We start from the raw sequence: 26,623 nt of genomic DNA, 5'->3' as shown, positions 1-26,623 counted from the left end.
TAGCCGTTTTCCCTAGGCCAGTTTTGCTAGGGATTCTGATGGAGTTTTGCCATCTTCTTGTCATGGAGTGAGGGTCACTGTGTGGGCGGGGGAGTGGAGGTATTTTGGATTTTTTTTGCATTTTGCAAAAAACGGCCCTAGCGGTCTGTTCCAATTCTGTGATTCTATCACTAACAATATACTTTTTGCCTTGATGCTACTCTTAAATTAGTACCTAAATACTTTTTTACAACTTTACAAAATAATCTTAGCATAGTGGATTTTTCCCTACTAATTGAGAAAGTCGTGAGAACTCCTGTGCACTCCATAAGGATCTTCCCTGCTCCCTAACTTAAAATTCAGCCAGTGTGGTATAGTAGTTAAGTATCAGACTACGATCTGGGAGACTCAGGTTAGAAAACCCACTCAGACATGGAAACTCACTGGGTGATCCTGGGCCAGGCGCTTTCTCTCAGTCTAACTTATTTCACTGGGTGGTGGTTGTGAGGATAAACGGGAGAAGGAGAGAAAATTGTTGTAAGCCACTTCGGGTATCCATTGGGTAGGAAAGCCGGGTATAAATATCTAAATAAATAAATGAATACTGGAAAAATCAATATTGAAGAACACCCTATTTCAGCTGAAAAATTCCTTTTAAATGTCACTAACTGAAGGAGCCTTAGGTGTAAGCAGGGCTCATTTCGAGGGGGAACGCACAGGAATGGCTTTTCGGCAGTTCCCTCAAGTCAGGTGGCCCTGCCCACCTGACTTTAGGGTCGTTTATGCCTTGATTGGGGCTGGACCCCCTGCCCCCTCAGGGGAGGTGACACACCACTGCCTCCCTGTGCCCGCCAGGCCCGGCAGCTGCAGACATCAACCACCTTGCTGCATAAGCGGATAGTCTGTCCGCCTCCGACCCAGAGGCCTGGCAGGCGGGTACATGGGGGGTGCCACCGGCAATTGGCCAAAAACCCCACCCCCTGAGGAGAGGCGGCACGCCACCGCCTCCCTGCGCCCGCTAGGCCAGGCGGCCGCAGGCATCATCCACCTTGCTGCATAAGTGGATAGTCTGTCCGCCTCCGACCCGGAAGCCTGGTGGGCAGGCACATGGGGGTGCCGCCGGCCAGCAGCCAGACCCCCCATCCTCTGAGGGGAGGCGACACGCCACTGCCTTCCCACGCCCACCAGTCCCGGTGGCCGCAGTCATCAACCATCTTGCTGCTTGAGCAGATAATCTGTCCATCTCTGACCCGGAGGCCTGGCGGCCGGGCACATTGTGGGTGCCGCTGGCCAGCAGCCAGACCCCTTGCCCCTGAGAAGGGAGGCAGCCCGCCTTCAGGTCTACCGCACGGGGCCAAAGTGAACTGGACTGGAGAGGGTGGCTCCGTTTGTATTGAATGGGAGTTTCCTGGGGGTGTCGAATTTGGGAACATATAACTCTGAGATCCATACTGCAATCTTGACCAAACTTGGATGATGGCTGGAGAAGAGCCTGCTGCACATTCCCTGTGAATATGGGCTCTCTAAGTGCTAAGGGGGCCACACTGGTGCCGACAAACACCGAAGACGTTTGGTAACAGGACATGTTCAGTTCCAGTCAGCTGTTCGTCGTCGGCAACGAACACCGAACAGCCTGTTCGGGTTTTTTTCCCCGTTCATACCCATGTCTAATGCTGACCATGAGGAACACACACAGACTCATTTGTTGATCAAAGTAAACAAAAATGATTTATTAAGCACAATGGACAACCGAATAAAGTCACAATAGAACTTTAGAGTTAACTAAGTTATAGAACTTCAGAGTGGAAAAGTCTTGTTATAGTTATTCTGAGCTTTTATACACTTTTTCACTGATCAGATAGTCCCATCCTTAGGAGATGTGACAAATTTTCCCTTCTTATCTAGTTATACAATCACTTTCTGGCAGGATGGGAAATTCAGTATAATTAACTTTTTTAAAAAATCAAAACTCCCTTTTTGTCCTTTGCATTCAACAAAGGAACCCTGCCAGTTGTCCATCCCATCTCTCTACCCACGCAGGTGTGTATTTAAGGCTCTTATGAAAAGAACTGGATAAAAAAACAATTCTTCTGTTCCTCCTGCTGTACATGCTTTACATGCTTAATTTAGATCTTCTGTTTAGGCAGGCTCTCTGTCTTAGAAAGTTCAAGCGTATTAAGAAGTCCTCATACCTTTCATGATTCAGGCCTTCAGCCTCCACATGGCCAGTGGCTGTTGAATGCAAGGGGCCAGGTCTGAGTTCCCTCAGATCCTAGCTTAAATTAGCCAAAGAGACATGCCTTCCTATACCATGAAGTTTTATTCTCTCCCTTTCCCACCCTTTGGGCAGGTCAAAGGTGCAAGTCAGAAAGGCTTTTCCTGAAGGTTTCAGGAAGAAACCTTTGTGGCATTTTAGTCTTCCAAGTCTCTGTTTACCCCCCCCCCCCGCCCAACCCCATACACACATACTTCTTTGAAAGTAAGCTTTTAAGTCTTCTAGCCCATCTGCATGACTGAAAACCAAGGCTGGGTGCTTCTTGGAAAGCATCAGGTAGGTATTAGGAGCAGAGCAGGTGGCAATTTCCACTCCCCACCTTAACCCAGCTCGGATCAGGAGCAGACCAGATAGCAATGCCCACTCTCCTTCACCCAACTGGGATCCAGTTGAGCAGGTGGCAATGTCCACCTCACGTCTTCACCAGGCCGGGATAAGGAGCAGAGAAGGTGGCAATGCCCATCCCGCACCTTAACCCAGCTGGTATTAGTAACGGAGCAGGTGGCAGTGCCCATCCCCCACCTTAACCCAGCTGATATTAGTAGCGGAGCAGGTGGCAATGCCCATCCCCCGCCATCAACCATTTGGGATCAGGAGCGGAGAATGTGGCAATGCCCACCTCATGCTTTCACCTGGCTGGGATAAGGAGCAGAGCAGGTGGCAATGCCCACACCCCCTTCACCCAGCTGGGATCAGGAGCAGAGCAGGTAGTAAAGCCCGCCACCCACCTTCACCTGTCAGGATCAGGCACAGAGCAGGAAGCAATGCCTGTTCCTTCATTCACTCAGCGGGGAGCAGGTGGCAATGCCCACCCCCCTTCACCCAGCTGGGATCAGGCTTGGAGCAGGCAGCAATGCCTGCCTCCCTTCACCCAGCCATAGTCAGGCACAGAACAGGAAACAATGCCCCCTCTTTACCCAGCATATATCAGGCCTGGAGCAGGTAGCAATGCCCACCACCCCTTCACATGACCAAGATCAGGCAGAATAAGTGTGGAGCAGATGACAATGCCCACCTCCCTCCTTCACTGGCTGGAATCAGTGACGGAGGAAGAGCAAATGCCTGCCTGCCTGCCTTTCCTCCCCTTTCTAGAGCTCGTTGTATTTTTTCCCCACAATGGGCTTTGTTGCTAGTGTATAATAAAAACAGTTCTCTACAGGCTGTAACAAGTCAAGCTCAGTTCTTCAGAGTAATCAGACTGGACTGGATTAAAAGATAGGGATCCCAGGTGCCTGCTATTGGCAGGCAGTCTCCCAGAAGTTTACCTGCATGCTTGGTTTTGGGCTGCTTGGAGATCGCCTGCCACTGGCATGCTCTTCCGGTGGGCACAGTGATGTCACTTCCAGAAGTGACATTGTTGTGCCGGCCACGGGAGTGCTCCTGTGCTTTGTTTGGGGCCAATTTTGTCCCCAAATGGGCTGAATCTCAAAGAATCAGCCCAACACAAAGCATGAGAGTGCTCAAGCAGCCAGTGCGACAGCGTCACTTCTGGAAGTGACGTCATCACATTGGTGCCAGGAGCACATACGCTTTTAGGGACCAGATTAACACATCATAATGTACACAGCATGTGCTTCTCTAAGTGTGGATGCAGTCTAGCTGTACTGTATTGCTTTCAGTGAGAATCCTATCCCCATACACTTTCTGATTCAATGAGTTGTGAATTATACTTTCATGGGAGCGACTAGAGTTGGATGTATGTGAAACCAGGTAAAATAAATAGTGTTTGGCATGACATCATCAAAAGGTGAATGAGTATTGAAGTCTGTTTGTAGCAAGAGTGCACCTAGCCGACCGCAGTTTAGATTAACAAAAAATGAAAAAAAAACAGTGGGTCTTTAAAAGGATTCAGTTAGGCAATGGTGACTTTGTTGTGAGAAAAGCCAAGTCATTGTGAAGGACACTGTAGGACAATAGAATTGAGCAGTGCCTCTGGTAATGTTCTGTAGATTCTGGTGTCCTATAAACAGATGATCTCTGTGATTACATCATTTCATTTTCTTGTTCTTTTTCACTAATGTTGCTGAAGTTCTGAATGTGAAAAATCTTGTTACATGCACATTGTCCAGTATATAATGTGAGCTGAACATTAGCAAAAGTAGCAACAATGTAGTTTTTAAAAATTTCTCTTAATGAGTCATTTTGAAAGAATGTTCATAAAGTGGCATATAAATCATTTTAGTGGAAAAAAGAACTTTCTTTTGTACGCCTTGAATCTTCTATAAACTTTATTGAATATCCTCTTATTTTACATTTTGTGTGAGAGAGAAATGTTCTCCACACCCTGCATAATTTTACAAACATCTATCATGCATCTCCCTAGGCAACTCTTTTCTAAACTGAAAAGCACAAGTATTCTAGGCTCTCCTTGGCTTTCCTGTGACTTTTTCATTGCTGCTTTACACTGAATCAGCACTCTAGTTGAGCTACAATTTCAGATCCCTTTCTGCACCAATTCCGACCCCATCAGTATGTTGATAAGCTTTTATCCTTACTGATGTTGAGATTTATTTTCCACATTGGTGCCCACATTGAATTGGGAGAAATATTTTTGAAGCATTTTACTGTTTATAGTTCTAAATAATTTCATGTCATCTACAGGTAATTACTTTGCTCCACTTCAATTCCAGTTAATTTATGGACAAACTAAAACAACACCATTACTGTTCTAGATCACTGGAGAACACCACTGCTAACTTTCCTCTATTGTGAGAATTGTCAGCTTAGTCCTATGTTCTACCTCCAGTTGTAAGAAGATCTTTCCTCTTTTTCCCATGACTACTGATCTTATGCAGGACCATGAGGAACTTCGTTAAAACTTTTTGGAATTCCATATATAAGATCCCTGCTGGATGAGATCAGTTGTCCATCTAGTCTAGCATACTATTTCATATAATGAGTGAACAGTTGCCTTACAGGGCCAACAAAGAGGCCGTAAAGACCAAGATCTTTCTCTGAAGTTGCTTCTTAGCACTGGTATTGAGAGGCTTAATAACTTTGGACATGAACTGATGGACCTATCCTATTTGAGTCTGTCTGATCCTTATTTAAAGCCATTTATGTTAGTGACCATCACTATATTCATGATCTCTGGTAAATGCCATGTGGATTCAGAGGTCTGTATTCTACCACTCTGTTCAGGAAAATCTTAAGTCTTCTTCCAGCCTAATATGCCTTTCTACAACATAGTGGTACAACACATGCCACTGACTTGCTAATTAATTGTGAACTAACCATAGATGAACCGAAATGTGTACCCACTTCATTTCTTGTCATTCTAGCTGACCCAGTTCTTCAGATACCCTCTGTAATTTGCCAAACATCTATGATGAAAATTATTTATTAAGGGTTTCCAAAGGCTCACTATCTTCTTTTAGCTGTCCTTCCACAATCTGATTGTTTCCTGCTTATGATAGATATTCAAAGAAATTCTGTTTGCTCAGATGCTTTTAGCAATGTGATCCTCAGATTCTTGATTCAGATGACTTACCATCATCTTATATTTATTTTTACAGAAACCAAATTTAACTTTTTGATGACATTTGAATTGATGAACTCTGATTTGAGATCAGCTAATTTTGCAAACCACAGTTTGCAAAATTAGCTGATTTGCTATGTTATCTGAATCAACAAACCATAGTGAGTAAGCATTGCTTTGCCATGACATGAAGATAGGATCCTATTTAGTAGAAAGGAAAACTTCCACTCTTCCTGGTGATTCAGCAGATGTACCTTCTATGGTGGATCTCCTTTTATACACCATGCCACCCACCCTAAACCTCCCTTCACAAGTTTGGGGCTTTCCAGGCAGTAACGGGCAGTCAGTGCACACCATCTGTCTAACCTCTAATTTTAAGCATAAGAAAAGAGCAAGAGTCTAGTAATACCTATAAGACTAACAAAATACCAGGCATCTGGAAAAGTGAACTATGACTCACGAAATCTCATACCCTACCAGAAATTTTGTTCGTCTTATAGGTTCTACTGTTGCTCTTTTCTACTGCTACAGACAAACATGGCTATCCATCTTGATCTATCTTTAATTTTAAGACCAGGAGTCCTGATCCGAATCCTCACAAGGTCCCCTCTCTTCTCACTCAGAGGCTCCACCAGACAGGCAGCCCATTTCTTCTATGCACTTTCACTCACTCAGCTACTGCCCCGAACTATTGGGAAAGAAAACTTAAGAGTTTACTTAAAGTTGGCCGATTTAATGTGGCCAAAGCGTTTGAGGTTTGTGTGTGTGCTTTAATTCCTCAGGCCCCTTATCATCCTGATTGCTCTTCTCTGCATCCGTTCCAATTTGTCCGCATCATTTTGATGTGAGGCCTCCAGAACTGCACACAGTGCTCCAGGTGGGGCCAGACCAACATGGTATATAGTGGGACAATGTGTGATTTGGATGTTATGCCTTTGTTGATGCACCCCAAGATTGCATTAACTTTTTTGCTGTTGTATCACACTGACTGCTCATATTTAGCTTCTCATCCACCTGTATCTCTTGTTCACACACACTGCTACCCAGAAGTGTATCCTTCATCCAGTATACATGCTTTTCATTTTTACCCAGGTGGAAGACCTGGCACTTACCATGTTAAATCATGTCTTATTCAAATCTGCCCACTTTTCCAGTGTGTTCAGATCTCATTGAGCACCAGAAGATGCATAAATGTACTGAACAATTGGCACAGGTTTCCAATCAAGTCATCTACTTGGCTCCACCATATCCTTGGGGATGCCATCAATTAGTAATAAGGTGTCAAAAGGCAGTGCTGATATTATTTTGACAATAAAACATGACAAAGCAGTTTGTGAACCAAAGTGGAACAAAAAAAACAATTTAAACCATACCATGTGTGTACTTTTAATGCACAAACTGATGTGATGTTAGTAAAAATAAGAATTGAGCATAACTGTTTTTCAAATGTGCATATGCTCTTAATTATTCACAGGCTGCAAATATGTGCTTGAATATTTATTTGCTTGCTTGCTTGCTTGCTTGCTTGCTTGCTTGCTTGGAAAATATGTTGCCAATAGTAGCCACAAGTTTAAAAACATGCTTCACTTAACCAAGATCTATTAAATACAATTGGGATAGTGTACAATATAAACAATATTTAGAATTTTGGCCATTGTATGTATTTTAATTCGTAATTCCCTCACCAGCCCCAGGTTTCTATTCTTGCATGTTTTATTAATAAATGTAAAATGTTTTTTGTATTAAAAAAGTACTTATTTTAAAGGAGTCTTTAATGTCATAGGTTCATGGAGTCTGATGTGTGCAGGTTACTCCTGTTCTTTTACATTACTTGGGAGCGTTTGACATAAACATAATGGCTTCATACTGGTTGTGCAGTTTCCTTGCTTATGCAGTACTGTAGGTTGCAGGGAAAAAAATCATTTTGAATGTTACTGTTAATGTAACAGTTGTGTGTACAAAATTTACAAATCCAAAGAAGCAATAACTAGCAGGTACAAGTAATGTGTATTCAAAAATTATTTTAAGATACAGTTTTTGATACATAACTTGTACATTAATGCATATGAGATGTGATTATATCAAATTAGTCCTTTGGATCAGGTTATAATTAAACATGCTATTTATAAGTTGAATTATATACAAATGCAGTTAATGACTGAATCTTCTTAGGGTTGTTAAATTCAATAGCTTCCCACACTTTGATCAACCATTTGAAAAAATTGTTTTTAATTAGCAGTTTCAAATATCAAAGATGCGGGGAGACAATGTAAACAAGAAGATAAGCCAAACCATTAACATGACTGCCCTTTTAAGCTCTTTTGTGATGTCTTTACTAGATATGAAAATACAGAATACAGAAGTAGCTCTCTCGAATCACTTCAGTTTATCTCAAGTGAAATACCAAGTTAATAATGGAAATATGAATTTTATAATATTATGGAAAACACAAGATCTGTGTTAGGAATATCAGTTGTAGTTTCAGAATGGCACAAACCTCAAAGAACAATTGTGTGACATAATTTGTTGACGTGTGTAACTCTTCCAAATCTTCAAAACAAAAGGTGTTACATAAGTGGAAAGTCCTTGTCGTTATTACTAATTGAGTGATGTTATTACAGTAATGTGGATACAATTTAAAAACATATGGTATATTATGCAGGTCAGTTTTTTTATTCATCCTATGCTCCATATTAGTTGTTTTAACATTTAGAAAGATTAGTAATCTGGAAGCATTCCCAACTATTGTTCCAGACAGCAGTTAGATATTTGGGTGGATCATGTAAAAACACTGAAAAGGCTGAGAGAGCATGTGAAATGTTTGTTTGAAGTGATATTACATCAGTGGACTAGACATCTGTACTTTTTGATGTGGTTTAAAAAGTTTTATAGTATTGTACTGGAATTTTAAATGGGTTTTCTTTCACCATTCTATCATTATTTCTGAGCAAACACATTTTTTTCATTTATGCTGTTCAATGTGGTGTGTGTGTGTGTGTGAAGTGCTTTTATGAAAATTAGAATTGTATTAGACCATATTCAAAGGAAATGCGAGTGCTTGCACCTTCCCTATGTTAGCATTGTCTTTTGCTTTTGTTTGCAGATTGGCCAGTAGAAATCATATATCTGTCCCATATCACTGTAATTTATCTCACTGTTTAAAAAGAAGCTTCAGATAGATGCCTCATAATTGTGAGTGGAGGGCTACAAATTAAAGATATTTATTTAATTAAACTAATTTATGCTGACGACGATGCCTCCATGCAGGCCATTGACCTGGTGTCCTCCATGGTGGCCCTAGGACTCTCCCAGTTTGTTTCAGCTCCCACGCATCAAGCAGGTCACACGCTGGATTTGATTTTTGGGGCAGGGATGATGGTGGTCCTGGATGCCTATGATGCAGTGCCATGGTCAGATCACTTTGTTCTGAAGGCTCGTCTGAGCATGCCGCTCCTTTCCCGGGTGGGCGGTGAGCGGATTTACGCTCGCCCGCGGAGGCTTATGGATCCAATTGGTTTCCAGGCGGCTCTGCGGGATCCGATGCCCCCCGGCAGTACGTTAGATGAGCTGGTGGATGATTGGCATGACCGTCTTTCCGAAGCCATTGACGCTATTGCCCCCTGCCGTCCTCTCCGAGCCCGCAAACGGGTAGCTCCTTGGTTTACCAAGGAGCTTCGCCAGATGAAGCGGTCTCTGAGATGACTAGAGCGAGTATGGAGGCGGGGGCGTGACGAAGAGGCAAGAACATCTTATAGGACGTTTATGAAAGCCTATGAGGTGGCAGTGAAAGCAGCAAAGAGGGAGTTCTTTGCTGCTTCCATTGCGTCCACTAGCTCACGCCCGGCTCAATTATTTCGAACAGTTCGGTCCTTGGTCTCCCTCTCTCAGGGAGACCACCAAATTCTTAATTCAACTATTGGCTGCGAGGCTTTTGCGAGCTATTTTGCGGGTAAAATCTTGTCCCTTCGCCGTGGCCTGCCACCCACTGTTGATACAATAAGGGAACTGGAGACCCCTTGGCCGTCTTCTGGGTCCGTATTAGACCATTTCAGGCTGCTCTCTCAGGACGATGTTGACAGGATCCTGCAGGGGATGAGGCCAACCACCTGTCCTCTGGACCCCTGCCCATCCTGGCTGGTGAAGGCCAGCTCAGAGGGGCTACGGGACCATTTGGAGGCCATTGTTAACATCTCCCTGAGCTCTGGGGTTTTTCCAGGAGTGTTAAAGGAGGCGGTGGTGCGGCCCCTCCTGAAAAAAACATCTTTGGACCCCACCAACCCATCCAGTTACTGCCCAGTGTTGAACCTCCCGTTCCTGGGCAAGGTGATTGAGCGGGCGGTGGCGGTACAACTGCAGGAATTCCTGAATGATGCTCTAGTCCTGGACCCATTCCAGTCTGGCTTCCGTCCTGGCCATGGGATGGAGACAGCCTTGGTTGCCCTCACAGACGATCTTCGCAGGCATCTGGATCGAGGCGGGTCAGCGCTGCTTGTGTTACTTGATCTCACAGCAGCGTTTGACACGGTTGACTATGATTTGTTGGCCAGCCGCCTTGCCGACGTGGGGATTAGGGGGACAGCCTTACAGTGGCTGGTCTCCTTTCTCCAGGGTCGGGGACAGAGGGTGGCGCTCGGGGGAGATCTATCGGCCCGTCACCCTTTGGTGTGCGGGGTTCCCCAAGGGGCGATACTCTCCCCGATGTTATTTAACATCTATATGCGCCCCCTCGCCCAGTTGGTGCAGAGGTTTGGGCTGGGTTGTCATCAATACGCGGATGACACCCAACTTTTTCTGTTGATGGACGGCCGGCCAGACACGGCCCCAGACAATCTGGTCAGAGCTTTGGAGGCTGTGACGGCATGGTTGAAACAGAGCAGGCTGAAATTGAACCCAGTGAAGACGGAGGTCCTGCAGCTGGGACGGGGGCTGCCAGATGTTGGGATCCAGCTCCCTGCCCTGGATGGGACACCACTGGCAACTTTGCCAGTGGTAAAGAGTCTGGGTGTGCTCCTGGATGCCTCCCTATCGATGGAGGCCCAGGTCACGGCGGTTGCCAAGTCTGCATTTTTCCATCTTCGTCAGATCAGGCAACTTGCCCCCTACCTGACGCCCCAGGACCTGGCTACAGTGATCCATGCAACGGTCACCTCCAGGCTAGATTACTGTAACTCACTCTACGCTGGGCTACCCCTGGGCCTGATCCGGAAACTACAACTGGTCCAGAATGCGGCGGCACGGGTCCTGACTGGTATACCTTACCAGTCACACATCACACCGGTCCTGCGCCAGCTGCACTGGCTTCCGGTTGAATTCCGAATCAGGTTCAAAGTGCTGGTTCTTACCTTTAAAGCCCTGAGTGGGTTGGGACCGGCATATCTTTGGGACCGCCTCTCCCTGTACGCTTCCCCGGAGATTGCTCCGATCAGCGAATAAATATTTACTTGTGGTCCCCGGCCCTAAGGAAGCCCGCCTCGCTTCAACCAGGGCCAGGGCCTTTTCAGTCCTGGCCCCAGCCTGGTGGAACGCTCTGTCAATGGAAACCCGGGCCCAGCGGGACATATTATCGTTCCGCCGGGCCTGTAAGACAGAGCTGTTCCGCCAGGCGTTTGGTGATTGAAGGGGGCGGTGCCATGTCGGCCTCCCACCTTTGGGGTGGGGAAGGTTCTCCCCACCACTGCACCTTGTTAATTTGTTTTATTATTTGTATATTGATTTTAGTTTTTGTTTTTATCGATTTTAATTGTTCACCGCCCAGAGCCCCTGGGGATGGGCGGTATATAAATTGAATAAATAAATAAATAAATAAATATTCAAAATACTGTTCCTTCTGACCTGAAACCTGTCCATTACCAATTTTTTGTGTTCATCCAATTCGCTCAATCCGGTGTCCTCTGAGTGGCAGTAGCTCTCCAAGCCTTCAAGCAGAAGTCTTTCCCGTTTCTGTTACTTGCCTGATACCTTTTGGCAGTGATATTGGGGACTCAACCTGACACCTTCTTTCAGTCTATCTAGCCACCTGTCTCATTTTTATCCTGTTGTCCTTGCAAGTAGCTCAAGGTTTTCTTCCTCTGTCCTATCATTAAAACAATCATGTGACATAGATCAGGCTGAGAGCCCAGGTCACCAAGTGAGCTTCATGATTGAGTAGAGTGAATCTAGCCCCACTCAGACAGTCCAACCACACCAGCTATCACAGTTTTTACATGTTAAGCATGCTGTCTCTACCACTGAATTATGGCTGTAATATGCTGTTAATAAAAATGTCTTACACTGAGTAAGATGGCTCCATCTAGCCCTGTTTTGTGAGCTCTGTGAGTTGTTCTCCAAAATTGTAGGTCTTTCCCAAGTCTGCTACTCAAGAACCTTTCAAATGGGTATTCCAGGGACTGAGCCTGAAACCTTAAACAGACAAAGCATGTTATTTACTGCTAAACTGTGGGCTATCCATCTGAGGCAATACGGGAATTGACCAGGAGTCTTGATCTAAATGTGTGTACTAGCCCCTGTTTTTTTTTTTAAATCTGGTTCTAGGTGATGGTTAATGTTAAGGATGTCATTATCATATACAAGCAAAAAGTAGTTGTTCCTGTATAATGCTGATGATTAATATTATAAAGTTTAGCAATGAAGGTAGACTTGACTGTCAAGAAATGTGTTTCCAAATAGGACTTCTCCAAGCAGACTTGGAGTCAGACCTAGTGGAAAAGTCTGCAGAGTTGTCAGTCCAAATATTTCCTGTCTTTTAGCCAAGCAGCCTGCCATTTGTCCCACAGCTGCTCTCTGAAGGTTAGGAGAACCTCACAAAACAATGCACCATGGAACAAGACATTTCTGCTAGCAACTTGTGTCAGCAGAGGAGATGATTTTTACTTATTTCCTTTGTTGCTGCAGAACTCTGTCCCATAGTACAATTTGTTTTTGAGACTTTCCTAACTAGGAGTGTGTGATCCAGGATTCAATGTCCTGCTTTATAGCTGGATTTATGCCAATATGGCATAATTCAGTGAGGCTGAATCACATAAGAGAATCCCAGATTGGATCCAGGGGATCGAACTCTGCTGGGCTGGATTATTCAGCGGTAAGCAGCAGAGGTAGAAAAGCACCAAGCAAGAGGCAACAGCACAAGTGAGCGAGGAGGCAGTGGTGCAAATGGAGGCAAACTCCGCACCACAGCAGGAGAGCAGGGTGAGGCTGGCGAGGCAGCAGACAGAGTTTATTCCCATCCCACCCCTCTATCCCCACCCAAACTTTAGAAGAGCCCTACAAGCCACCACAGACCACCATTTAAACATTGCTGGTCTGGCAAGCCTCCCCCACCCTTGCTTCAGCTCAGGTGGGGACTCTTACATTGGGGTTCTCTGGTTGGACATTGGTTCCCCTCCTTCACTTTGATTCTGCTGGGCTTAGTTGGTTCAGCTTGCATGGGAGTGAAGCTTGTATTTGGTACTGGTTTGGGGGAGTGGCCTTTCCTTAAGGTTTCTTTTTGCCTGTAAAGCCTTGGAAACGTTTCTCCTATAGGAAACAATGGAGAGTGGCTGGGGGGGCAGCTTGTTCAGGGGCCCATAGAATTGGACCCAAGGTCCAATTTTCCTGAAATTTGAGATATCTTCAGTGGACATGAAGGAGTAGGTACCCTTCTAATTCGGTTGAGTTTGCTTGAAAAATGCACCCCCTCCACCCCCACAGATAATTTTCCCCATTGTTCCTCTTAGGGGAATAATGGACAGATACATTTGGGATTCTCTGACTGGATTAGAGAATCTGACTTGGATGTCAGGGGTACTAAATTTTTTGATATCCCTGAAATCCAGATCACCTGGATTTTTTTTGGTGCACACTCCTACTCCTAGCCCTCAGAGAAGTTTCAAAACAAACACCTGGCTATTTGGGAAACAGGAAGATGGGAAAGATTTGCTCCTCTAGCTTCTTCCTAAGTTTTTCTACTGGATCCAACCCAATCGTTTGTTTGGTACATTTAAACAATTATTGGTGTAATAAGAATGATGTTTGCTTTGTTTTCAGCACCAAAGGGAATTCTCCATCTCTCTCCTGATGTTTATCAAGAGATGGAAGCCAGCCGCAACAAAACATCCCCTGGTACCACTGTAAACTATATGTCATCCAAGGAAATGAGCCAAACTTCTAGTTCTTTCTTCAGCATATCTCCTGCCACTAATAGTACAGCCACGATTGCTAGGGAACTCCTCATGAATGGAACATCCCCAACTGCAGAAGCCATAGGTCTAAAAGGAATGTCACTTACTTCCCCTTGTTCTACAGTGCAGCCTTCAAAACAGCTGGAATATTTGGCAAGAATCCAAGGCTTTCAGGTATGTGTAGATTTGGAATAAAAACATTGTGCAGACACAGTGTAGCCGATATTGGAGCATTACTATATTTTCGTTATACCTCCCAAGTGAGACCCGCCTTGTCATTTCTGTTGCTGGGCCCAGTTCTAACACAAGGGTACTGTTTGTCCGGGTTCCTCTGATGCTTAATTTTAATAGCGGGAAAGGTAGCAAATGAAGTTCCCCTAATAATACTGGTGCGTGTTGCTTGAAGTATTATCAAAAGAAGCTAATGACATAAGGATAGGCTGGAAATTGACAAGAGTGAGAATCTGCACTTTCCACTTTTGCCTTGCCTTGTTTTGTATTGTTTCAAAAAGCTGTACAACCTTTTGGACAAGAGATTATAGCAAGAAATAGGAGTATGCATCTTTCAAACCATTTTTTACTTTCTTAAACTGTGTCAACTTCCAGCCATAGATTACCATATTAAAATTTGACCATTAGTCCATCAAAATTTTATGAGACATTCAGCACGGATCAGTTATTTATTTTATTTTACTTCATTTATACCCTGCCTTTCTCCCCAATGGGTACCCAAGTGCTTAAATGATTCTCCTCTCCTCCATTTCCCCCCTCATAACAACACTGATGGTCCCAAGATCACCCAGCGAGCTTCCATGTCAGAGTAGGAAATTGAACCTGGGTCACCCAGATTCTAGTCTGCCACTCTAGCCACTACACCACACTGACTCTCATAGAATCATAGAACCATAGAGTTGGAAGGATCCTTAACAAACCATCTAACCCAAACCCCTGCCTAATGCCAGAACAGCCTAAAGCATCCCCAACAAGTATTCATGAAGCCATTCCTTGAAAACTGCCAATGAGGGGGAACCCACCACATCTGAATTACTCTTAACATGAAAAAGTTTTTTAATCTCCAGGCAGTAATGTCGCTTTTGTAGTTTAAACCATTGTTTCGAGTCTTATCCTGTGGTGCTAACAGGAATAGCTCCCTTCAGTTCCTCTAAATGATAGCCTTTAAATATCTAAAGAGAGCAATCATGTCTCCCCAAACCTCCTTTTCTCCAAAATGAACGATCCCAGGTCCCTCGGTCTTTCCTCGTAGGACCCTGATCATCCTGATTTCTCACCTCAGCACCCTTTCAAATTTGTCCACACTCTTTTTGAAGTGAGGCCCCCAGAACTGCACACAGTATTCCAGCTGTAGCCTGACCAACACAGTATATAGTGAGACAGCAATATCCTGTGATTTGGATGTTATGCCTTTGTTAATGCACCCCAAGATTGGTTTTGCATTTTTTACTGCTGCATCACACTGACTGCTCATATTTAGCTTCCTATCCACCCATATCCCAAGATCTTGTTCACACACATTGCTACCCAAAAGTATCTCTCTTATCCAGTATGCATGCTTTGCATTTTTGTAACCTAGGTGGAGAACCTGGCATTTATTCACATTAAATTCAAATCTGCCCACTTTTCCAGTGTGTTCAGATCTTGTTAAATTCTATCCCTATCTTCAACAGTGTTTATTACTCTTCCCAGTTTGGTGTCATCTACAGATTTAATGAGTAATCCCTTCACATCCTCATCCAAATCATTTATAAAAATATTGAAAAGCACTGGGCCCAGGACCGAGCCCTGTGGGACACCTCTCACTGGACACCTCTCTCCAATCAAATGTGATCCCATTGACAACTACTCTTTGAGTGCAATTATCCAGCCAGTTCCTTATCCTAACTATCCTAGAATCTGGGTCCACAGTCTCCCAATTTACCTATCAGAGCATAATGAGGAACCTTGTCAGAAGCTTTACTGAAACCCAGATAAACTACATCGACAACTTTCCCACAATCCAGTAAGCCTGTCACTCGATCCTAGAAGGAGATGAGGTTGGTCTGGCAGGATCTGTTGGGTACAAATCCATGCTGACTTCCCTGTATCATCATGTTGCCTATCAGATGTTTGCAGATAGATGCCTTTAAGATCTGTTCCAGTATCTTCCCTGGGACAGCGGTCAAGCTGCCTGCCATGTAATTCCCAAGATTGTCCTTTCCCTTTCCTGAAAATTGGGATGACATTTGCCCTTCTCCAGTCTTCCAGCACATCACCTGTCCTCCAAGAGGCCTGGAAGATGATCGACAAAGGGTCTGCAAGCTCTTTTGAAAGTTCTTTAAGCATTCTTGGTTGCACCTCATCTGGCCCAGAGGATTTGTGCTTATCCAGTGCAGCAAGATGCTTCTCCACAATTTCTCTGCCGACGTCAACCAGCAGCTCTAAAACCATGCTTTGCCTACTGCCATCTCTATATGGGCCTGTTCTATCCTTCAGGAAGAAAACTGAGGCAAAATAGGCATTGAGCCTTTCTGCCTTCTCTCTTTCCTCTGTCAGAGTTTCTCCATTTTCACCCAGCAGTTGGGGTATCACTCCCTTTACCTTCTGTTTGCTCTTCACATATCTGAAGGTCTTTTTTTGTTGCAAGCCCCCTGGCCAGACTCAGCTTATTCTGACTTTGGCCTCTCTAATGTCTGCCCTACAGTGCCTAGCTACCCCTAGATATTGTTCTTTGGATGCATTTCCTTCCCTCCATTTCTTGAACATCTCCTTAGCTCATCAAAGAACTCTCTGTTCATCATCGGTCTTCCTATGTAGTCTCACATGCGCAGGCCTGCCGATTTCAGAGTTTTTGTAGCTCTACTACCACTAGGGGGCACCCCATCTCCTATTGCGCATGTGTGGCCGCTTTCCCACTGAAATGGCTCCTTAGGAGACGGGGCACTCCTTTTCTACCCTCAGTTCCTCTTTTGCCACCGTAGTGTGAGGTTCTAGCTTGAGCGGAGGTAAGCAGTTCAGTGTTTTGCTCTTTCTTCTCTCCTTTTTGTTACAAAACAATGTCAGATAAAGCTCTTTTTAAGTGTTGTGTGAAATGCAACTCAAAGGTGACTAAGACAGGTGGTCACTCGCTCTGCCTGATATGCCTGGGTGAAAGCCATAATATGCAGGTATGCAAACACTGCCAGAGCTTCACTGTGAAAGCCCATGCAGAAAGGTCGAGCAGGCTCAAGGTGGCACTTTGGACAAAAGCCATGGTGGTGCAAAGGCAAAATCAGCTGCAGCAGAGGGAGCCGTCTTATCAGATCCGATCTCTTCACCAGCACCGAGACCAGCTTCGGATCTGAAACCGGGCCCGTTGTGGTCAAGAACCCTTCGGAGCTGACCACCCTCAACCCTACCTGAGATATCAAGTCCTACAGAACTGACTCGGATCCGAGAGGTGTCTTCAAGCTGAGGATCCCCGACTCGATTGGAACCGACAAAGCGAGTCTGGTGCTCAAAGTTGAAAGAATCGGATCTGTCACCAGCTCTGAAAAAAGAGAGTTCGGTTTCGAGGGAGAAGGAGACTTTGGGGGATGAATCGCCTAGGAAACAGACAAAAAAGTTCAAGCATTGCTCCACCAGAGACTCCTCAGGTCTGTCTTCCACTGGGAGCCATAGGGAGGAGGAAGTGATACTCCTAGACTGCCCTCCAACTCCTTTGTTCCAGACCAGATCCCCCTCACCTAGTTCCAGATCTAGATCAATGCGATCCTCTACAGAGGAGGGAGAACTCCCAAGGAGGAAGTACCCTTTGAGAAGGTCTCCAAGAAGGGAGCGTTATTACCATACAGACAAGTGGTACTTGAGTGACCCACAGAGTGGTGAGACAGGCATGGACAGGACATACTATACTAATGTTCTTCTGAGGAAGTCGTCACCTGAGCCACTGAAGGGGCACCATTCATTTTCTAGCTCTAGAATGGCCTTCCGTCTGTCAGAATCAGATGTGGGATAAGACCCCGATTCTGGGAGACATAGCCCAACTCTGTCATCGGAGCCGTCACCAGAAGAAACCATTGGGGATACTGGAGAAACATCCCCCACAGATGACTTTCGATCATATACCAAACAGCTAATCAGGATGACCAAGGTTCTGGAGATAGACATCTCCTCAGCAGAACCGAAATCAAAAGACAAAATTCTGCAGCACCTGTACTCGGGCTCCACATTCAACATAGCTTTCCCTGTAATTGAGGGTGCACATGATGAATGCACGGTTGCAGAAGCCAGTGTTGGCCACAGCGATGACCAAGAAGGCGGAGAGCCTCTATAAAACAAAGGATGAGTCATGTCCTTTCCTATCTACACACCCGCCTCTGTCCTCTCTGGTAACGGAAAAGCTATAGTCAAAACATCGACAAGGATCCTATTCAACCTCAGCTGATAAGGAAGGGAAGAAGCTGGCTGCATTAGGGAGGAAAGTGTACTCCTCGGCAGCCTTAAATATAAAAATCGCCAATTATTTGGCGATGATAGGTGCCTATCAGTTGTGCCTATGGAATAAGATGCTGCCGTTCATGGACAAATTGCCTGAAGAACAAAGGCCACTTATAAAGGTCCTGCAGGAGGAAGCTGTTCGGCTAGCCAGGCACCAGATAATTGTGGCGGACACTTCGGCCAGAACGATGATATCAGCGGTAGTGCTAAGATGACACGTATGGTTACAGGCAACAGTATTGCTGATGGAGACGCGTGCAAAAGTTGAAGATCTCCCTTTTGAAGTGAAGGCTCTGTTCTTGGATAAGACAGACAAATACTTGTCACAAAAGCGTAAGGACAGACACAGCGAGGTCTTATGGCATGCTGCCTCCTGCACAACAAGGAGGAAGGCCACAATACTGATACCAGTCCTCTTACAGGTGAAGGTCATACCACTATCAGCCCTATCGGGTATATGTATCCTGCCTAATGCCAATATCAGAATACACAAGGCACTTTTTCCAAAAGGAAATAAGGCCAGAGGGAGAGACAGGGATCCCAACCCCACCACACCAAGGAACAATCTCAAGCCCCAAAGCAGTTCTGATTGGCACAGGAGTCGGACCCCTTCTTTGAGGAACGACTCCATAGTGTTTTCTTAGCCTGGCACACACGTCAGAAAGTTGGTTGTTAAAAATCATTGTCAGTGGTTATAAAATTGAATTTGAACGTTATCCACGTTTAATGTTGCCTGTTTTTTCTGAGTTACTTGTGTGCCAGGAACTGGGGAACAAGCTCCAAACCCTAGTGGATAAAGGGGCAGTGCAAGAATTACCATAAGGGGAATCGAGACTGGGGTTCTACTCCAAATTCTTTCTAATAGATAAGAAAGATGGAGGGCGCAGACTCATTTTGGACCTTAGGGAGTTAAATTCATCACAACTCGTAAATTCCATATGACCACTTCAACTACAGTCATAACACTGCTACCGCATGATAGTTGGTTTGCAGTATTAGATCTAAAAGACGTGTACTTTCATGTGTCTATTCATAAAGAAAATTTCTCAGGGTCACGTACGTATAATGGGAGAATCTATCAGTACCGTGGGTTGTTGCATCTATCCCTACTTAGATGATTGGTTAATCTCTGGTCACTCTAAAGAGGATGTCACTAGACAAGTACAACTGACTTTGTTTACCTGTTTTGAATTAAGTTTATTTGTGAACCAAAAAAAGTTGAAGCTGACTCCAGCTAGATGAGTACAGTTCATAGGAGCTGTCCTTGATGGCAGTGTAGACAGAGCCTTATTGCCTACAGAAAGGATGGAAAAGATAATGGGGTTAATTAAAGTGTTCAAGCATCATCGTTTCCAGACAGCATGAAAAATACAGATCCTCTTGAGGTTTATGGCATCTACCACAGCAGTAGTTCTGTATGCCAGACTCAAGATGAGAGAACTACTGATGTTTTTCATTTTGAAAGGGACTCTCAGGAAATAAAGTTTTCTATACCCAGGAGGGTACTGAAATCACTAGAATGGTGGTTAGTGACTTCCCATTTGATGTCAGGGGTTCCCTTTGGTCCCCTTTGGTCATACACCAACAGAATTTGGTCATACACCAACAGAATTATCTATCACTGCTGATGCTTCCAACTTAGGCTGGGGGGCCCATTGTGGGGACCTACAGGCACATGACCTATGAGACAGAAAAGACAGGTAATCCCATATCAGCCTCCTAGAGTTGAAAGCAGTACACAATGCCTTAACATCATTTTCAGATGTAGTAAAAGGAAAATCAGTTTTAATACTCACGAACAATTCAACAGCGATGTTCTACGTCAAAAAACGGGGGGGGGGCAGGACGTCATGGAGTCATTGCAGAATGGCCATACAGATATGGACCTGGGCAATAGAAAACTTAGTACAGTTAAATGCAGTACACATTCCAGGGGTGGACAACATCATGACAGATCACCTCAGCAGACTAGACAGCAACCTACATGAATGGGCGATAAAGGACACATTCATAAATGTCGTGTTCCATCAGTAGATTTGTTTGCTATGAGACAAAATCGAAAAACAGACCTCTTCTGTTCAAGGAAGGTCAGGGCATTATGCGCTGGATGTCCTGGATAGGAAAGAAGCTGCGGTAGGCACGGTGGTGCTCCAGTCGATCTTCATGTGAAGAACAGTATCATCTACCACCCAGGTACATAGTTTGTTAATCTCTCGTATGGGACTGCACAGGAAGACCAATGATTAAAAACAATGTTGCACTTACCTGTAACTTGTTCATCAAGGCCTTCCATGCAGGCACACATACCCTCCCTCCTTCCCCGCTAAGACTCTTTTACTTAACTGGAGAGCATGGTGGCGAAAGAGGACTGAGGTTAGCAAGAGGGTACCCTACCTCCTAAGGGGCCGCTTTGGCAGGAAAGCGGCCACGCATGCACAATGGGCACAATGGTTGCCCCCAGTGGTAGTACAGCTAAAAAACCTCTGAAATCGGCAAGCTTGCGCGTGCGCAGTCCCATGTGTGCCTGAACGGGAGACCTCAATGAACAACAGTTACAGGTAAGTGCAACACTGTTTTTCATCCACATTGGCTTCTTGGATCCTCAACCGCATTTTCATCCAGCTGGAATGGTGATAGCTTGACCCTGCAACAGCTCTTCTTTTATGAGAGCCCACCTTTCACTCACTTTTTCCCCTTCCAGCATTCTTGTCCATGGAATAACTCACATCATAGCTCTAAGTTTATTAAAGTTTGCCCTATTAAAATCTAACCTGTGCGTTTGGCTATAAACTCTCTTGGTACCCCACAGCAAAAGGAATTCTCAAGGAGGATAACAACAACAACAACTGTGCTTATATACTGCTCTTCTAGACACATTAGTGCCTCACCCAGATTGGTGAACTAGTGTTATTATTATCCCCACAATACAGCTTGGGAGCTGGGGCTGAGAGAAGTATCCTACCGAAGGCCACCTACTGAGGTCATGGCAGTAGTGGGATTTGAAACAGCAGAGTGCTCATTTGCTGCTGAACCACTTAACCACTGTGCTACAGCAGGTCTGTGATCACTTCTCCCTAAGTTTCCCACCACCCTAAGGTTCTCTCCACATCACACTGGCTCTCCAGTTATAATTATAGGAAGATTTTATAATTTTTAATAAAGCCAGGCAGTAGATCCTTGGTAATTTTAGATACATGAGTTCACTATTAATAACCTATACCGACATTAGCTATCTGGCTTCCTGTAGATTTTCATATTTCCTAGTGTTGTATTTCATTCTTTAATTTTAAATGTTTGATATATTAATTTTTGTATGCTTTAGTTAGTATAAATACTTCTTAATTTGTTTTCATTTTTATTTATTATTATATTTTTATTTCACCTTTCTTCCAAGTTGCTCAGGGCAGCAGACATGGCTCTCCTGTCCTCCATTTTATCTTCCCAACATCCCTGTGAGGCAGGTTAGGATAAAAAGGTAGAGGAAATTCTTGTCAGATTTGTAAATGATGCAAAACTGGGAAGGATAGCAAACATCTTACAGGATAGAAATAAAATTCAAAATAACATTGTTAGTTTGTAAAGCAGGACTGAAAAAATAAAAATTCAGTAGAGACAAATGCAAGTTCTCCATTTAGCAAATGCCCAGGTGTTGAACGGGGACACCTGGCTTGGCAGTAATACATGAAATAAATCAGTATTGTTGTTGATCACAAATTGAACATGAGCTGGCAGTGTGATATGACTGTGAACTTAGGCTACATTAATAAATGCATAATAGCCAAGTCCTGAGAAGTAATAGTTATTCTCTACTACACACTATTCAAACTTCATTTGGAAAATTGTGTCCAGATGGGCACAAATCAAGAAAATGCAACAAACCACAATCTGTGGTTCATCAATTTTCACGAACCAAGAACCACGAAGTTCAATGAACTAGCCCCAGTTCGTGAACCTGTTCGTGGTTTGTGTGGTTTAAATACCCCTTTAAATGCACCCCCGCCAGCTTGATTTAATATGAACCAAATGAACTGGCAGAGAAGTTCATTGAAGTTTGTGAAAATGGGGCTTCCACAAACTGCGGGTTTGTGAACCACGAACTGGCCCAGTTCATGATGAACTTCAGTTCATTTTGCGGTTCGCGCCCATCTCTACTTTGCACTTTCAGGAAACTGCAGACAAATTGGAAGCGTTTCACAGAATGACAACAAAGCTGATTAAGGATGTGGAAAACAAGACTTACAAGGAAAAGTTGAAGGAACTAGGTATATTGAATCATGAGAAGAGGAAACTGAGGGGGCGCATGATAAGTACTTCAAGAGATGTTTCACAAAAGAGGGCAAATAATTGTTTATTCTGCTTCAGAAGACCTAGAGCTAATGGTGGTAGATTTTGATTAACCAAATATGAAACTTCTTAATGGTGAGAACTGTTTGACAAGGAACCAGTTATCTGGGGAGGGGCTCTTCCTCATCAAAGGTCTTCAGAAGCACAACATGTCTGTGCCAAGGAAACTCTTGCTATGGACTTCCTGCATTGAGCAGGGGATTAGATGTCCTATAAGGCCCTTCCAACTCTATGTCACTCACCACACTGGCTCTTAATGTTTCTTAACTAAACAGAGATTGTGAGAACGAAATAGTATTAAAATACACATGCCAGTTTAATATTTCCCCAATAAAAAGATTTTAATTATTATGTATTTTAATTTTAAAGACGTATTAAGGGTTTTAATTGGTATTGCAATTGTTTGTATTGCAATTTTCTCCTGGTCTCATTTGCTAAGGTTGTGTGAGCTAATGCAATAAAGTTTATGTATAAACCTAATAAAAAGTTTTGTATGATATTTAGCTAGGCCTGCATATGGAAACAAGTGTATCTGTAATAAGTAGGATTAGACCTGTTGAAAGGAAATTCTTCCTTCCTTCCTTCCTTCTTTCTTTCTTTCTCATTGCATTAAATATGCATATGCAAAAAAGCATTGTTTTATTTTCATAGAGCAAAAATCTAATTCATTAGGACTTTTTCCTTTGAGTTAGTTTCTTCTTGCTTAGCTGTAGTATACAATTACTGTGTGCTGATTGTTGCACTATTCTTCTGGACACCCCCCTGGCAATTCTCAGTTTTGCTTGAAAAATAGAATCCTTGTTCCCCTTAACGCAGGTTGATTCTACATGAACTTCAGTAGATATTCTCTCTTATTTCCTCCCTTCTCTCTAATTCCCCTCAATGTATCAAGAAACTGGTGTTTTTGGCTTCCAACCCACATCCCTTTTGTCCCGTTCACTTTAATACCTTGGCTGCCCGAGTTTTTGGAATGAGTGTGAAGCTCTGTACTGGATCACTGAGCACCGAGCAGAGTGTTAAACAGAATCTCTGTGGGAAATGGCTTGGTGGGCTGTCAAGTGCCTATCACAGGTCTCTTCACCATTTCACCACAGAAAGCGCTTTCTGTTCAAGGTCTTTAAAAGCCTTTTTCTTTACAGGTTTACCATGTAGGTTTTCCAGTTATAAAAATGACACATTTACCAGATGGGCACTTTTTTCATGTTTTGTGAATGCCTTGGAATGGTTGTTTCAAAAATGGTTAGTTCCTGTTTTCAAGAACAACAATTTCTAATCATCTATTTCTTATTATAACATGTGTTTTTCTTTGTCTTTTGTCAGTGATCATGCATGCATATTTTGGTCTCCTGCATTCAATTTTAATTTTAAAAAATCAAAAAGTACTCCCAAGAGGCTTTATTACTATAATAAGGAGGGGTGGGGGGAATCGACATTAATTTTATAAACTTTAACTGGAGAATCTCCAGCTAGAGGGCATATCCTTTAAAATGTTTGATTTTTTTATTTAAACTTTTCTGAATTCATTTCGTGTATAAAGCGCACGTGTTACAAACCCTAAATATTTCAGAACTGTTGAGATCACTGTATAAAATAAAGCATATTAAATTATTCATTGCTGATTATTATAGTCTTCTGTTATTAAAAGAGCAGCGCTGTACTTTGATTCAGTTCAAATTAATGAAGCCAACTACTAAACAAAAAGTTGTGGTATCAGAATAAAGCATTCTTATAGTTCAAGTTTATGTAAACTCTGAGTTTATTGTTTGAGCCACGTGCTTGGATACTAGCTATTAAATAAAATCAGCTGTACATAAAATCAGGGTAGATTTTTAATGATTAGATGCCATTTAGTTCATTGTTTTATAACTTAACTTTACAAAGTTTTTAAAATGACAATATAAATGAAATGTTCCAAAGATTTTGTTTACATTTATTCCTAATGTTATTTATTCTTAAAATGTTCCGGCTGCCTATTGGAATGGTCTAACAACAACAACAATGACAGCTGCACTTATATACTGCTCTTCTGGACAGATTAGTGCCCCACCCAGAACGGTGAACAAATTAGAGTTGTTATTATCCCACAATACAGCTGGGGAGTTAGGGCTGAGAAGAGTGGTCTATCCAGTTAACATGACTGGTCTGCTCCGGGCAAAGTATTAATTAGAATTAACTGGACTGTACCTAAGTCTGCTATAGGTCTTTCTAGACTGATAAGACAGTATCCAGACCAGAGTACCACAGCAATTAATGATCCGGATGAGCAAGCAGCTATATCCGCCCTGAGCCTGCTTGCAGGGAGGGCGGAATATAAATATGATAAAATAAATAAATAAAAATAAATATGCCAGAGACAGCATGCAACACAAATGTAGTAAACTTTAATATTGTCTTTAAAGTAAGATGGCTGACGGTAGGAAATCTTTTTAGCTTGATCTTCACTGCACGAAAAACCTACATTGTTTAACTCTGAAGGTATTGGTGTAGTGGCAGATAAAAGGATGGGGGGGGGGTTGTACTTGGCCAGACCTTCTGGGAAAAAGGCCAGCAAACTGAAGCAAGAGAGTGCCTTGTGCTTGTGGCTGGGTACGGCTTGGTTCTGTTCTGTGGCTGAACCCAGTGTCTGGCTACTGTGAATGACACTGGTTCTGTTGGGCTGAGTTGCAACAGTGTCCCTTGCTTCAGTTAAGTTTAGGTGGAATGGATGTGATTTTCTGCTATGATGTTGATCCCCTTGATTCGCTTTGGTTCTGGGGGAGGGGGGATTCCATTCCAGTGCTTCAGTTTATTTCTGTTGGCCTTTCTCTGGGATGAGTTCAGCTTGCATTTGAGTGTGTTCCTTGGCCATGACAGCCTTGCCCCAGTGTGTTTCTGTAGTGGGAGCCAGCTTTCACTTGATACAGACGAGTTAGCCGTGTTAGTCTGTAGTAGCAAAATAGAAGAGTCCAGTAGCACCTTAAAGACTAACCAACTTTACTGTAGCATAAGCTTTCAAGAACCACAGTTCATCTCTAAGGCTCTGTGTATCATATTTATTAACTTACTTCAAATATTTATATACAAATATTGTAGGTTTTGCTTTCTATATTGATTTAATAAGAATCTCCAAAGGTGGGGGAGTTTTTGAAGTAATCAAAGCTGCTGGACCATATTTGGACACCAACAAATTGCAACAAATGTTGCAATTGTAAATATTGCCATTCAGCAGAAGTTGGCAAATCATACTTAGATCTCAGTTGGAAAAATGACAAGAACTCATTACCATTACCTATCAATTCGATCTAAAGTAAAAATTTCTTTATCTTCCCAATGCTTCCATAAGAAAGACTTCTTCCCCATTTTTAAATCTGAATTTGCCCATGATGTTAGTTTAGCATGTGAGAATGGGTCAAATTGAAATTCTCACGATATTATCCACTATGCTTCTCTAGCTGCAGAGATGGATTGACAGGAGCAATATACTGTATACTATATCGTATCACATGCCTGATGATAAGCACTAGGTCTGAAAAACGAAATCCTCCTTCATTAATTGAAAGTTGCACTCCACATAAATTTCCAAACAAAGTATTTGTTATCAGCATACGTACAAGGTCTATAAAAAGGAATTGCATGTATAACATACATAATTTGAGAAATAATATTCATTTGTATATTTATATTATAATGACAAGTTTAGGGTTGCCCATCTATCCAAATTCAAGGATATATCTGAGATCAGTATATTAAAATTCAATGAAATCATATACTTAATGTTCCTTGGGATCAATATTTCAAGATAAGTAATAGCATCTGGACGCCATCAAAAAATCCTTCAGTAATTACACTCTTTGATATATTGTTTCTCAATAGCATCATCCCTGATTTTGTCCACTTAATTGGATAACTGTCATGTCTGTGCCTCATCCATGCCATGCT

The 26,623-nt window shown here is 43.3% G+C and overlaps 1 protein-coding gene across 7 annotated transcripts in view; it reads left to right on the top strand.

The window, feature by feature from the left end:
• The window catches only part of STAU2 (staufen double-stranded RNA binding protein 2), a 242,970-nt gene that overhangs the window by 93,548 nt on the left and 122,799 nt on the right, over nt 1–26,623 (top strand). For 6 of the 7 annotated variants that reach the window (XR_008597409.1, XR_008597410.1, XM_054984756.1 and 3 more), the window contains one exon: nt 13,755–14,062. Coding sequence is in view for 5 of the 7 variants with exons in the window: in XM_054984756.1 (XP_054840731.1) it covers nt 13,755–14,062 (308 nt within the window). In the remaining 2 variants the exon portion in view is untranslated. The remainder of the gene's footprint in view (nt 1–13,754; nt 14,063–26,623) is intronic. The other variant, XM_054984758.1, reaches the window with a different exon arrangement.

This window comes from Eublepharis macularius, chromosome 7 (assembly GCF_028583425.1).
Source record: "Eublepharis macularius isolate TG4126 chromosome 7, MPM_Emac_v1.0, whole genome shotgun sequence".
NCBI classification, from domain to species: Eukaryota; Metazoa; Chordata; class Lepidosauria; order Squamata; family Eublepharidae; genus Eublepharis; species Eublepharis macularius.
Note: the sequence above shows the minus strand (reverse complement) of the source record. Positions and strands in the feature narration are given on the sequence as shown.